The sequence below is a fragment of the Jatropha curcas genome, chromosome 5 (assembly GCF_041381405.1).
Source record: "Jatropha curcas cultivar XTBG-Jc1 chromosome 5, XTBG_Jcur_1.0, whole genome shotgun sequence".
NCBI classification, from domain to species: Eukaryota; Viridiplantae; Streptophyta; class Magnoliopsida; order Malpighiales; family Euphorbiaceae; genus Jatropha; species Jatropha curcas.
This window is the reverse complement of record NC_143155.1, coordinates 3,050,625-3,065,635: the sequence shown is the minus strand read 5'-3', so window position 1 is coordinate 3,065,635 and position 15,011 is coordinate 3,050,625. Positions and strand designations below refer to the sequence as shown.

General features: G+C 30.7%; 1 protein-coding gene and 1 pseudogene across 1 annotated transcript; one reads left to right on the top strand and one right to left on the bottom strand.

Moving 5' to 3' along the window:
* Window positions 1-9,593: 9,593 nt before the first annotated feature.
* Window positions 9,594-10,392, top strand: LOC149496065 (thaumatin-like protein 1 pseudogene; annotated as a pseudogene).
* Window positions 10,393-11,683: 1,291 nt separating this feature from the next.
* On the bottom strand, window positions 11,684-12,795 carry LOC149496064 (stomatal closure-related actin-binding protein 1-like). Its single transcript, XM_089721983.1, has 3 exons — window positions 12,667-12,795; window positions 12,166-12,315; window positions 11,684-12,027 (listed from the first exon to the last, which is right to left on the bottom strand). Exons 1-3 carry the CDS (start codon window positions 12,784-12,786, stop codon window positions 11,983-11,985), a joined length of 315 nt encoding a protein of 104 aa, XP_089578109.1. The 5' UTR covers window positions 12,787-12,795; the 3' UTR covers window positions 11,684-11,982.
* Between the last annotated feature and the right edge of the window lie 2,216 nt (window positions 12,796-15,011).

Genomic DNA, 15,011 nt, shown 5'->3' with positions numbered 1-15,011 from the left:
AACCGGCGGTTCCATAGAACCGGTCGGAACCGGAATGGAACCGCCGGTTCTCCGGCCGGTTAGAACCGCCGGTTCGAACCGGTTCGAACCGGCGGTTCTAGCCGTTGTAACTGTCAGATTTTTGTTTTTTTTTTTTTTTTTTTTTTTTTTTTTTTAAATTTGTTGTTAAATGTCTTAATTACCCCTCCCAACTGTCATAAACGGCTACATAACGGCTAGTTTGAAGGGTATTTTTGGAAAAATGAATTTTTGGATTTATTATAAATACCTCATTTTATTTACAAATTCATTACAAAAAAATCTCAACTCTCTCTACTTACTCTCTCTACAATATACTACACTCTCTACTTACTCTCTCTACAATATACTACACTCTACTCTATATTATTCATTTATTTTTCTCTACTCAACATTTATCTCTTATTAAGGTAATTATTCTCTCTAATTTTTTTTATTCAATTTTCCAAATTATATTTTATTATCATATAATGGCAAGTGGAGGAAACTCAAATTCGGGTAAGGGCAAGGGAAAAATTGGAGAATCATCTATCCCTACAAACGACATCTATGATATGATTCCCGACCAATTTAATTTTGAGGGTTTTCCAAATGAAAATTTGGATATTCCAACTCAAGAATCCGAATTTAATGAGCAATTTCAAGAAGATGAAGAGCAAGAGCAAGAGCAACGAGCAAAAATTGTTACAAGAGCAAGACAAAGTTCCGACATATTCTCCATTCATTTCACAAAAAAATTCAAAGGTGAGAAAATGTATGATGTAATTTGCAATTATTGTGGAAAATCTTATAAATTTAAACAAGCGGGCGGCTATGGATCATTTTGGAAGCATTTGGAGGCAAAACATCCAACAAAAATAGGAGTTGATCGGTCTCAACAACAAATTTCCGGGTACACTTCTAACCTTTCTTTATTTAAATATTCTGAAAAAATACAAAAAGAAGAATTAGCAAAAATGATTTCTATGGAACATTTATCTTTTAGTTTTGGTGAAAAAGTAGGTTTTAATAATTATTGTCAAAAAGCTTTAAATCCTTGTGCTAAAAGAGTACCAAGAAATACAGTAAAACGAACTATTATTTCTTTGTATAATAAAGGAAAAAAAGAATTAGAGCTTTTATTTTCTCAATTGAAAATTCGTGTTTCAATTTGTTGTGATGTTTGGAGTGATCATTGGCAAATGCATTCTTATATGGGTATTACATGTCATTGGATTGATGATGATTGGAAAATTCAAAAAAGAATTATTGGTTTTCGTGTTTTTGATGATAAACATACTGCAAATAATATTTATAGAATAATTGTTTCAATTTTAGATGAATATAAGTTGAAAAAAAAATTTTTTTCAATTTCATTTGATAATGCTTCTGCAAATACTAGGTCTATTATTGAACTTAAAAGAATTTGTGAACCAAATATTGGTGGTAAATTTTTTCATATAAGATGTGCATGCCATGTTTTAAATTTATGTGTACAAGATGGTTTAAAAATTCTTGATTGTTTTATTTCTCCAATTAAAAAAGCTATTTCATATTTATGGACACATCCCCAAGTAATGAAAAGTTGGGCTAAATTTTGTAAAGAAAATAATAAAAGACCAAAACGTTTTCCAAGGGATGTCCCAACTCGTTGGAATTCAACATATGAATTACTAAACGAGTCTTTTTCTTATAAAGAATTATTATGTTTTTTTGTTACTAATAATATTGAGGATATTAATTTATATCCACAAAATTGGGAGATTTGTACAAAAATTTTAGATATTTTAAAAATTTTTAATGATGCTACCTATAAATTTAGTGGGGTTTATTATCCCACATCTAATTTATTTTTACCTATGTGTATTAATATTGTTACTGCACTCCAAGAATTTCAAAATGATGATTTATTAAAAGATTGTATTTTTTCAATGAAAAAAAAATGGTTATCTTATTTTAAAAATATACCACCTCTTTATCTTGTTGCTATTGTATTTGATCCTAGATGTAGAATGGATGTATTATGTGATTATTTGACTATTTATTATGATGTATTAAATCTTGATGTAGAAGATAATGTTAATATAAATGTAGTAATGCATGAAGTTAAACAAAATATTATGCAATTATATAATGAATTTATTCAAGTTTCTAGTTCATCTACATCTACTTCTATTTCTACTTCTTCTCAATCTAATATTCCACAATTTTCAACACAAAGGGTAAGTGGTGTTGGTGTTGCCCAACAAGTTTTATTGCAAAGACAAAAAAGAACAAGGGAATCCAATTCTATTTCAGAATTTGATAATTATCTAACAACTTCTTTTGAGTTTGGTGATGATTATGCAGATGCAGATTTTCCAATTTTAGATTGGTGGAGTCGTCACGCAAATACTTTTCCAATTCTTTCTTTACTTGCAAAACAAATTTTAGCAGCTCCGGTCTCCACTGTTGCGGTTGAACAAGCTTTTAGTCAAGGAGGTAACATACTTGATGAAACACGATCTCGTATGACACCCGATTCATTAGAAGCACAAGCGTGCGTGGATGATTGGACCAAAGCCGAACTAAGAGCCCAAGAAAATCCAAACGAAAATGAAGATTTATTTGATTTATACGATGGGTCCTCAACGGGAACATCAACCGGTGGTGCAAATAGCGATTAAGGTAAAAGGGGTGACATTGATATAAGGTAAGTAAGAACTACGTGGGCTTTGATTCCTCTAAACCCCAAGAGGATACGTAGGCAACTTAATTTTTTTTTTTTTTAAAAAAAATTAAGTTCAAGCCCATTTTTTTTTTTTCAAATTATGTTCAAACTTAAAAAAAAAAAAAATTCAGTTCAAATTTTTTTAAAAAAAAATCATTATGTTCAAACTTAAAAAAAAAAAAATCAATTCAAATTTTTTTTTAAAAAAAATCATTATGTTCAAACTTAAAAAAAAAAAAAAATCAGTTCAAATTTTTTTTTAAACCGGTCTTAAAAATTTGAAATTTTTTAGGTGTATTTTTAAATTTTTTATGTTCAAATAATTTTTTTTTTAGTTGGTCTTGATATTTTAAAATTTTTTAACAGTATTTTTAAATTTTTTATGTTAATATAATTTTTTTTTTTAAACCGGTATTAAAAATTTAAAATTTCAAATTATGCGATTCGCCGGAAAACCAATCGGAACCGTCGGTTTTGTAATCGGATCGGAACCGGAACCGGAACCGGAACCGGACGGTTCCAAACCGGAACCGGAACCGGCCAATTTCGGTTCGGTTCCGGTTCCAGCTTTTCTGGAACCGGAACCGCCGGTTCCGGAACCGTGGCCATGCCTACAAGGGATTCCAAAAGACTCCCTAATATAAAACACATTCAAGTGTTTTTGGTGTGTTTAGAAAGCTAAACATTAGCTTCCTTTTATAACTAAACCTTCCACCCTCATAACTCAATCTCACCGATGTGGGATTGAGCAAAAACATTTTTTATATTTTTTTTTCTTTTGTTTTCAACAATGGCGGCTAACATGTGCGTCCATGGCTGCCTCCTCCTATATATAAATGTCTTCACTAAGGTTTAGATTTTTGACTTTCCATAAATTATCCATTAAATTTAAGACTTGAACCAAACCACTCACGGGTTTGTAATGTGCTGTTAAACTTGTTGAGGAAAGAAGAAAAAAATTTCTAGAGACCCAAATGTGCTTTCTATATTGTTTATGTAAGTCCAATTAAAGTTGGATATTTTATTGATGAAAACCGATATTAACGGCTGGCATTCACCAATCCGCTGTGCCTAATTTGGTCTTACAACTTTGGTTGTGCTTGCAATAATGAAACCATAAGCATTCAAAAATAGCCAGAAATTTCCATATATATATCATGCCCATCTCTTCTTTCGGAGACAAGATTTTAATTCCCATTACAAAATTGTAAATGGGTTTGTGCTGCTGTTGACTTATGTTTCCATGCAATGGTGCTGGAGGAAATCCACCAGTTTCTCTTATAGAATTCACTTTAGCAGAAAACCCTGGTCAAGATTTCTACAACGTTAGTCTTGTCGACGGTTTTAATATGCCAATGTCAGTCTCTCCACGTGGCGATTCCGGTAGTACTTGCATTACTAGTAGCTGTGCAATAAATATGAACTCTGATTGCCCTAATGAGTTAGCTATTAAAGGGCCAAATGGAAATTCTGTGATTTGTTGCAAAAGTGCATGTGTAGCATTTAATCGCCCAGAACATTGTTGCACAGAAAACTTTAATACGCCATCTACTTGCAAACCAACGAATTATTCAATGTTTTTCAAGAATGGGTGCCCTCAAGCTTATAGCTATGCTTATGACGATTTGACAAGCACATTTTCTTCAGTTTTGATTAAATTATTTTTTGAATTTTATAATTTAATAAAATAAAATATGAATTGCTAGTAAAAAAATAAGTCGTATCTATAAGATAATTTTAACTTATATATTTAAAATAAAATTTATAGTAAATCTAAAAGTAAAAATTTATTTACAAAGATCAATAATTAATTTAAACACGAGAGAATATGAAAGCAAACATGAGATAAGAACAAGCATAGCAACCAAAGAAGTGGTGGAAATTATAGGCAGCAAGGCACCACTAATGAAATGTAGAGACAAGAGACAGCTATTATCTTCTAAATATTAAATATTTGTCCTACACATATTAATAGCCATAATGCATGACTTTTCTGCATGTCATATAGTGAACCCAGAAACTTCATAAAAATATAAATCAAGACAATAAAACAAGAACTATTAATTTGCATGAGACAGTATAAATAAATAAAACAATATAAATTTTTACTTGCATTGGTGGAGCTAATTATGATATCACTTTCTGTCCATGAAGAAAAGGAAGACTGCTTTGCAATATTTCGCAAAGGAAGACTGCTAGATTAGATTCCGCAAGCCAAAAAGTCCTCGTGATTTTGCTTTCACAGTTACACCAGTGGTAGCAAATTGAACGATCATTTATAGTTTTGAGTTTTAATTTTGAGTCTCATCTCACGTAAATTGAGTTTTAATTTTTTAATAAATTTCCATATCTTGGCCATTTCTCCTTTGCAGATAAGATTTTAATTCCCGAGAGAAAAGTGTAAATGGGTTTGTGGTGGTGTTGAGTCTATTGACTTGTGTTTGTGTGGCTTCTGCCTTCTGTTATGGGTTAAAGGGTAACTGACTTTTTTTTTTAGAAGAATTTCATTAAGGGTGAACAATATACAAATATAGAATATTGGTGGATGAGTTTTTCTATTTTTGTATAGGAAGCCTAATAATAAATTATTTATAAAAAAAAATGCAATTTTGGTTTGAAATATCTGATCAAATAGATAGAATTTCATTAAGGGTAACTGGCTTGCTTCACTTGGTAGGTATTTATGACAACTTTCTGACTCTATAGTCTTTCGACAAGGCCGATTTAATTACTTTCTAATTTCTTCATTTTATGAGAGAGAATATCTGTAACTTCTTCTATATAACTTCCCAAATAACAAAATATTAAATAAAATCACCATGATGATGAATTCCAAGATATAGGGAACACTAATCCAAAATATGTATAAGACTAATTCCAAGAAGGCAATAATAACTTAAATCTATATAAAAAAATATAAATTTAAGAATTATTTGAAAAAGAAATAAAAAAATAAAAGAAAGTTTAAAAAACTAGCTAAAGGAAAAAGGGAGCTCACCAGTGGCCGTTTATAAAAAAAAAAAAGATTAGAGTGATTTTTTGAATTATTATTATTATTATTTTTTTTTTTTTTTTGAAAAAAGGGTGATTGATTGAATGACTAGTAATCAGTAAATTTTAAGTAAATCTAACCCTTCACTACTTAATTGTCTAAATCCGATCTTAAACTAAAACTGAATTGAAATTGAAGATTCTAAAATTATTTTAAAAGTCGTCAAAGAAGAGTTTGATTATGGTTTCACACTTCTTTAAAATTAAAATTGATGGTTTCGAAAGATTCTAAGATTGTGATATTGCCCACGTATTAGTTATGGTTTGCTGTTTGAAGCCAAAAAAAAAAAAAAAAAAAGTTTGTATATACTGTTTATGTATGAAGTTGGAAATTTCAGTGATGAAAGCACAATAAGCTGTCCCTAATTTGGTCCTAAAACTTTGATTCTGCTTGGAAATTTGCATTCAGAAAAAGGCAGAAATTTCCATATCTTGCACATCTTTTCTTTTGGAGATAATATTTTAACTCTCGTGATGAGATTGTAAATGGATTTGTAGTTGTTGAGTCTCTTGATTTTTGTTTGTTTGGCTTCTATTACGGGTTGAAGGGTATTAATTGAAGGATTGATTTGTAAAAATTGAACCTATACGTATCTTCATGAATCCAACTAATGAAATAGAGATTTTTAAATGGTTAAATATATAAATTCACCTCTGAACTTTGTGAATTTAACCTTGCGACATCCTTAATTTTTACTTGGATATATTAAATACTTTAACTTATAAAATTACACTTATTAAACACTTCAACTTTTAAGATTATTTTATTAAACACTTCAATTTATAAAATTAGATCAATTAAATATTTATTATATAGTTAAAAAAATGTGAAAATTATTGTTCTAAAAATTATGCTAACTATACATCGAATCAATATTTTGCATGTAATAATAAAAAATCCTAAAAACTATTACTATTAGCATGGAAAGATATGCAATGTTATCAAAATTTGTAAGTTCAAGTGGACGATGAGTCATTCATAAAGTTCAGGGTGCTACAAAGTTAAAAATTGCAAAGTTAAGGAGTGAATTTCTAATTTATCCATTTCTAAATATTGTTTTACACTTTATACTTCTTTTTTTTTTTTTTTCAGTGTATAGTAAGAAATACGATCATTTCAATAAAATTTTATTTTTTTTATTGATTTAATTTATGGGTTGGCTCATTGACCGGATCCAGGCAAATAATACTTTAATTGAATGAACCATAATTAATCAAATTTCACCACCCATTACTTAATTAGTTAATCCTCCAATTAAAACATTTTGGCCTTGTATTTTACGGAAAACCTTACCTAGACCGGGTCTATAGCTTCATTTATGGACCAAACCAATGAAATTAAAGATTTTTATTAAAATGAAAGTATTTCTGACCATACACTTGGAAAATAAAGATAAAGTCAGAATACTTTTAAAAAAATATTTAATCTCATTTGTTTGATTCATAAATGGGACCATAGACCCTAGAGGTGTTAAAATGGGTCATGACTTGCGATCACGATTCATCTAGCACGTGAAATAAATGGGTTAGCGTTGAGGTTAAAAGGGTTCGTGTCATAAACGAGTGCATCACCTGTTTATGACACGAATATAAACGTGTTGCGTCATGGGTTGACACGCGGGTTAGGCGAGTGACCTATTTACTTTAGGATAAAGAGATAATTTTAGTGTCAAATATAAATACCCAACTAAAATCCTATTTAAAATTTATTGTTATTTTAATTATGAATCTTGGAGAATCTATACATTTTATGTATAAAATTTATTTTTAGATATGATTTGAGTTAAATAGGTTAAAACTTAAAAATATCATAAGCAGGTTTAATGGGTTATATACGGGTCAATACAATCCACTTAACCTATTTAGGATATTAGACGGATTACATAGGTCAACATGACCCACTTATCCTGCTTATGATATTAGGCGGATTACACGTGTCGTGTTCATGTCACCTGCTTAATTCTCGTGTCGTGTTCGCGTTAAGAAATTTCACACAATTATTAAACGGACCATGTTCATGTTGACCCTAATTGTATCGTGTGTTAGGCGAATCCGTGTCAAACCTGACATAGCAACCTGTTTTGACACCCCTAAATTAGACCCAATTTATGCAAATTTTTTCCATCTTTCATAGCATGCGCGCATCTATAGATGATACTACTCATGCGGTATTTTAGCGGTGAAATGCTTATTTTGGTTGGAATGTATAGAATTGAGTGAATTTCCATCATCTCTTTCTTCTTAAATATTTTATTTTGGTGCCATTTTTGTTATTTTTTTTATCATGTATATTGAATAACACACTTTCTAAGATTAATTAGGATTAAAGTCAACGCATTAGTTAAAGTTAAATTCTTTAACCTTTTTTAATTGATTGGGGTTTAAATTTATAACATCGTAATTTTAATATGATTCTATTATCATTAAACAATCAAAATTCATTAATATACGGAGGCAGCATCATTTTGCATCCTAAAATTTCAATAAAAAATGTCGGCTCTCTGATAATTAAATTTAAATTATTATATCTTTGGCATTAGGCATGACCACGGTTCCAGAACCGTCCGTTTCGATTTCAAAACTGTCAATTCGAATTATAGAAAAGGTGGAATCGAAATCGAACTGTTTTTAGACGATTTCTAAAACGGTTTTGGAACTACCGGTTTCGACTTTTTTCGATTTTGAATCGAAATTAAATAATATATTTTAAATTTTTAAAATATTTTTTAAAGATTTGTAGCTTGAATAAATAATAATAATAAATATTACTATTGAAAAACACTAAATCAATTCAATAAATTTCTGAAAAATTACTTTAAAAAACTATAATAATAAAAAAAAAAAAGTTGAGATTTTTTTTAAGAACATATTTTTCACGGTCTCAAATCGGAACCACCGATTTCGATTTCAAAAAATAAAGAATCGAAACTGAACCTTAAGTTCACAGTTTTGATTATAATTTTAGAACCAAAACTGTTGACTACGGTTAAGCACCGGTTTTGATTTGATATCGAACCGTAATCATCCCTATTTGGGACATTATTAAATCTTAATATCTTAGCATGTTTTTGGTAATTAACTATTAAACTATTTTAACATCTCTGCTAAATATTAATTACCTCTTATAATTATTAAATTTCAATTCATAATTTCAGGTTTTACGTCCGGTTTGATGGAATGGACTATGATGTCACCATCTTTAATTTATAATGTATTGATTTCTGATTCTAATAATATTTGAGTCATTTTCAATTTCAAAAAAAAAAATTTCAATTTTTTTAATCCACACTCCACCTTTAATATTAATTTTGATAATACCAACAAGCAATACCAAAGTAAACTTTACCTACTCAGACTAAAATGTGGAAACACAAATGCAAACTAAAAAAATAATAAATAATAATTTTGAAAATATTAAATTTTAAAGATTTCATAACCATGCTCAACTCTTACCGCATTAAAAATTTCCAATGTATACATGTCCTCACGTAATGTAAATTGCATCTCATTTTTTCTTCAAGTGTATCTTTTAACTTTTACTTGGTACATTCCAAAAATTCTTCTCCATTTATTTTTGTCTTTCATCGAAGAAAATAAGATGGGAACACGACGGGTAATATGAAAGGAATACAACTCATTTAGTCTACCCCAAACCGTAAGTCATTGAATTTTCCAATTTTTGAAGGCTATATAAACCAATACATTGTCTTCTTCCTAACTATTCCAAAATCAATGAAAGAAATTCAATCATGAAAACTCTAGCCATCCTTTTGCTCCTTTTCTTCATGCTTATATGATCCTTGGTTTAAATTAATAATATCTAATCATATAATCATATGCAAATGTAGGACTTCACTCAGCAATAATAACTGTCTCCAACAATTGTGCATACAAAGTCTGGGTGGCAACTCCTAGCCTCGGCAATGGGGCTCAACTCTCAACGACTGGCTTTGAATTACCGACAAAAGCAACCCAATCCGTAAATGTTCCGGCTCTGTTCACTGGACGGCTTTGGGGCCGGACAGGATGTTCCATCAATTCAACCGGAAAGTTCATATGTGCAACTGGAGATTCTGGCTCCGGACAAATTTCGTGTGACGATGCCGGAGGAATCATCTTGCCTGTTACTCTTGTAGAATTCACTTTGGCAGAAAAAGGCGGTCGAGATTACTACGATATTAGTCTTGTCGATGGTTTTAACGTGCCAGTGTCAATCTCTCCACGTGGCGGTTCCGGTAATACTTGCATTACTGCTAGTTGTGCAAGAGATGTGAACTCCGATTGCCCTAACGAGTTAGCTGTTAAAGGGCAAAGTGGAAATTCTGTGATTGGCTGCAAAAATGCATGTGAAGCATTTAATCAGCCAGAATATTGTTGTACAGAAAGCTTTAGTACGCCAAATACTTGCAAACCCACAAATTATTCAATGTTTTTCAAGAATCAGTATCCTCAAGCTTATAGCTACCCTTGTGATCATTCAACAAGCATGTTTTCTTGCACCAGTGGAGCTAATTATGATATCACTTTTTGTCCAGATGGAAGAATCTATAATAGGAGTTGGGGCAACTGTCCCACTGGTTTTTTAAATTTCAGTGTATATAACAATAATTTGAGTTTTCTCCGTTAAACTTTTACTTTTTTTTTCATTAAATTATTATTCGTATGCATTACCGGACCAAATATTCTAAATCCGTCTGTCTATCAATAAAAAAAGGAGTAAAAAAGAGTATAAAGAATATAAACGAGGCCATCAAGAGTGGCTTGCACACCTTGGATATGATTCTCTGCCCACTATCAGAAGAATTTTGAATAGTAACAGTACTTGCGGTGGGGAATTCCACTCAACATAGCAGTTGACCAATGACAGTATCAACTATCATTCGTCTTGTCCATAGCTTTTGCAGTTGACAAGCTCAATCAGTTCCTGCATAATCCTAGAACGGTTCATTGGGCTGTGGTTAAACGAATTCTGTGCTAATTGAAAAGTACTACTGGTTATGGTTTATTTCTAAGCCAGTCAAGTAATACTTATAAAACTGCTTATAAATGCTGATGGGGCAAATCCTATTGATGATAAAAAAAATGATCAACTGCGTGTAATACTATTTATTACTGATCTCTTGGAGTTCTCAAGAAAACCGTTGCTTGCTCCTCTAGTAGCTTATAAGTAGCTTGTTTAAAATCTCTTAATGCATGAGATTAGCCTGAGTAGGGATCGAGCAGGCGGCACCCCGACAAATTTTAAACTATCTGTATTCATTTAAAATTTTATTATCTATATTCATTTTAAATCTATTTAAATATCCAATTAAATACTCGTATTCGAATCCATTTAAATTTTTACTATCATTATCCATTCGAAACTCATTTAAAGTACCCTTATACGAGTAATGTATCCACGAATACATTTTTTTACTATTGGGATAGGATAACTATGGGTGCCCATTGTCAAACCTGTTTAATATAGTAGGCAACGAGTAACAGATATCTAAAAATTTATATCCGTACTCTACCTGCATTCATAACAGGTAATAATTTCATTATCCGTACCCATCTCAAACCTATTTATACCTACCCATATCCTCTTTGAATGGATCAGAGCAGCACGGTAGCACTTCCATCCATAAGTCTGACTAATTTAAGTCCAATAGTGTGTAGTAGTTTAGTAGCTCAAACTAGAAAAGCAACTAATTTGGAGCTCGTCTGACTTGAGACTGCCGCAAATATATCTATAGGAATTAGCTACTTCCCTAACAATACTATAAGAATAGATACCCATCGGTCCGAAAATCGATTTCTATTACGGCTATGTTCATTCTCTTAACTAGCAACAACAATGAAGCAAAGAGGATGCTCAGATTCAATAAGAACTGTCAAACAGGAAGTCACAATATCAACCAGCCAAGAAACGACAGTAAAACTCTCTTATAGCAAAACACCAATCATGTATTAATCATTGTACATAAATCATACAACACCTGATGTAATTGGGATTATGTTATACTTGGACAAAAAGACAAAAAGGCAAAGAAAAAGGATGCCTTGATGTTAGGGCAGGAGAAGAAAATAAGAGAAACGAAAACAAAAACAAAAGAAAGAAAGAATGATGGAAGCCCATAACAGAACATACAATGCAACCTCCTACTGTTTCAAACCTATAATACAGGGGGAAACTCAATGTGATAATTACAGTTACTGAATTGGAATACCATATGTGGAGTTGGTTAACTTCCTAACGGATTCCGGTCATCAGGCCCAGCAAGCATGATCTGGCATTTCAAGAATTTGATATTATAATACGGAAGGAACAGAAAGAAAAAAAAAAAAGGTGGAAAGAAAAGAAATACTATACCAATAAACAAAAAATTGTGTACAAGTAGAAGTTGATAAATTTTAGAAATAATTACATTGCAATCAAAGGCAAACCTCCTTGCAAGCATAACGGCTGCATTTCTATCCCTCTCTGATTCAAATGCTAAAACAAAAGAAAGTCCTTTACTCGCTTGCCAATACAAGGCCTGCGCTGCAGCGTTCCCACCTCCTCTAACCCCACATAGCTAAGATACAAGGAAAGTGCAACAGGTATAAGTATAACCATTTTTCACTTAACTAAAAGGTTAAACATAAAACGAGTGCGTGCTTATGTCAGAGAGAGAAGAGAGGGAGCACAAGAATAAATGTGGATTAGGTACATTGCTTGAAATGAGTATAATGAATTTATTTTCTCCCCCCAAGCAATGCTCCACATAACAGTTCTTTGATTGACAGAAGTGGAACAGAACAATTTATAGTTAATTAAAAATTATGGGAAGACTAATGAACAAGAAAAAAATGACCTTTGAAAAAAGGATAAAAATTCAAACCTCAAAACATCTTCCAAGAAGAGGATTAACTTGCAAATCATTTACCTGCATTAAAGTGGAGTAGTACTCTTTAGTAATTGTCGACTTTCCGTTACGAAGCTTCATTCTCATCTTTCCCACATGAAGCACATGAATTGAGTCTGATTTATAATCTACACCATTCATTTGTGTGACAACAACCTAAGCGGCAAAAAGGCATAAATATGGTGAACACGAAGTCCAATGGGATTCAAGCAACGACTAACACATTTTGCAACATGTTCAACTAAAAATATATGAACTAATACTAATGACAGAAAAGACCAGATTAACAATATCCAATGATTCCAACAGATAAGACAATTTTCACCCATTTCAGTAGCCTTGTATTGGTTGAGCACCCATAACTACTGTTTGTTTATGCAGTTCAATGCACTATAGCTATTGATATACCCCATACAGAATTCTAAGAAGTCAATCCAAAAGGAATATGATTTGATATGTAGAGTGTAGATACTAAATCAAGTGCTTTAAAAATGAGAAATAGATGGATAACAATGTAACCATGAAACTATTTAGTTATTTCTTCAATGAAATGGAATTTTTAATGCTACTTTGGTTGTAGCTCTAGTGTTGATAGGGATGGGGTTTTTGGAAAATCATAGGTTGAAGAATGTAGTGCTTTCTTCTTAAACCAGAAAGAAAATTGAAAATTTTAATACACTACACTATGAAAACCGCAAGCGGTATATATATATATGTGTGTATATATGTACATATGTGTATACACACACACACACACACACACACAGACTTGTTAAAATACAAATTTCCTTTCTATTTTTTCTGCAAAATAAAAGTATATTGCGATTTAAAAATTTATCAAACTATTAAATGAATAATTAATATTACTTTGAAAATTCTATTTTATTATAAGCAATCAAAAAAAAAAAAAAAAAAAAAATCTAAAGTAGCATAATTGTTGTAGATTTCTAAGATCTTATAAAGTTAAATTGATATCAAGCAAATATAGAACACAAATTAGTTTGTTTAAATATGTTTGCAGTATTTATGCATAGAAAAACAAAAAAAATGAATGTAATACATCTAAGGATGATAATAAATAGAACATGTATTAAAGCAATAAGTCAAGAAAAAATAAATAAATACGTTTACTATATTTTTTCTTCAAATATACTTACTTTTATGTTTATATAATAATGAATATATATGTATTACTACCATATTTATTACAACTCAACGAAATTAAACAGAAAGAACTAAAAATATATTAATTAGAATTAGGAAACACATATATGGTTAAAATTATGGATCAAGTTCATTTACGGGGCTGTAAATAAATTTAATTAAGATTCATTACTGGCTTTTCTTCTAAATATAAATAATATTAATGTCCGTTTTGCACAATTCATATATTTCCCCACATTCATACATTTATGTAAATTAAAAATATATAAATGATAATAAAAAATTTTAATGAAAAAAATTACTGCCATCTCTTTTTAATTTTCTTTAAGAATAGCTGCTAGGAGGCCTATAAATTTGAATTGTAAAGCTTTGGTGACATAATTTCCAATTCAAATAGGCTCAAATTGCAGACATATCTTTGTTCATCTTATCATTAATTTTGATTGAACAATAGACAAATACAGGCTCATCCAATTTAAATTGCTATTGCATTATTGTTTCTATGAAATAGACTATTCTTAAATTGTTATGGAAACAGTTTTAACAGGCGCATAAAAGGTTATTGCCTTGTAGGCACAGTTATCAATTATAAAATAAGAGGTAACCTAATAAAGCCACATGGCAAAATATAAGGAACAGCTAAACAATTAGAAAAAAAAAAAATTGTTGAAATATGAAAGAAAAAAACAATTACGCAAGAAAAATATGAGCAATGTAGCTGGAAATCATTAGCTCAATGAGAGTTGAATATTGAATAATCAGTCGACCAAAATGTTTAAGCTAACACAAAAAGACAAAGTGGGTTTTGAATCTTCAACACCCCTTACACCAGGATGAATTTTATTTTAATTTATTTAAACTCTTGCCTCAAGACAATGAGAATGTAAGAGCAAAAGGACACAAACAAGTCTCAGTTCCCATTGCCCACATATTCTAAAGAGGTGGTCAGGTTCCCTCTTTATTCCCAATCTTGCATATCTCTTCACTGCCCTCCCTCTCCATGTCTCTTCAATCTCCAATCCTCACCCCTCAATTATCTAAGAAGATTGTCATTCAATATGATATCCTAAGGTGAAAAGACTATTAGACCACACATAATTGATTTAAAAAATAATTTTTATAAATGTATTCTAATAAAATGTAATTTTCTAATTCGCTATGACTAAGGTTATTTTAGAATATCCTAAAATTTATTAAGTGCG

Bases quoted from the DNA above. Each gene is read 5' to 3' on its own strand.
- LOC149496064 (XM_089721983.1), bottom strand. From the start codon at position 12,786: ATGAATGGTGTAGATTATAAATCAGACTCAATTCATGTGCTTCATGTG. The intron at 12,316-12,666 runs GTAAATGATTTG...CTTGTATCTTAG, and splicing joins ACTACTCCACTTTAATGCAG to CTATGTGGGGTTAGAGGAGG. The intron at 12,028-12,165 runs GTAATTATTTCT...TTGAAATGCCAG, and splicing joins GGTTTGCCTTTGATTGCAAT to ATCATGCTTGCTGGGCCTGA.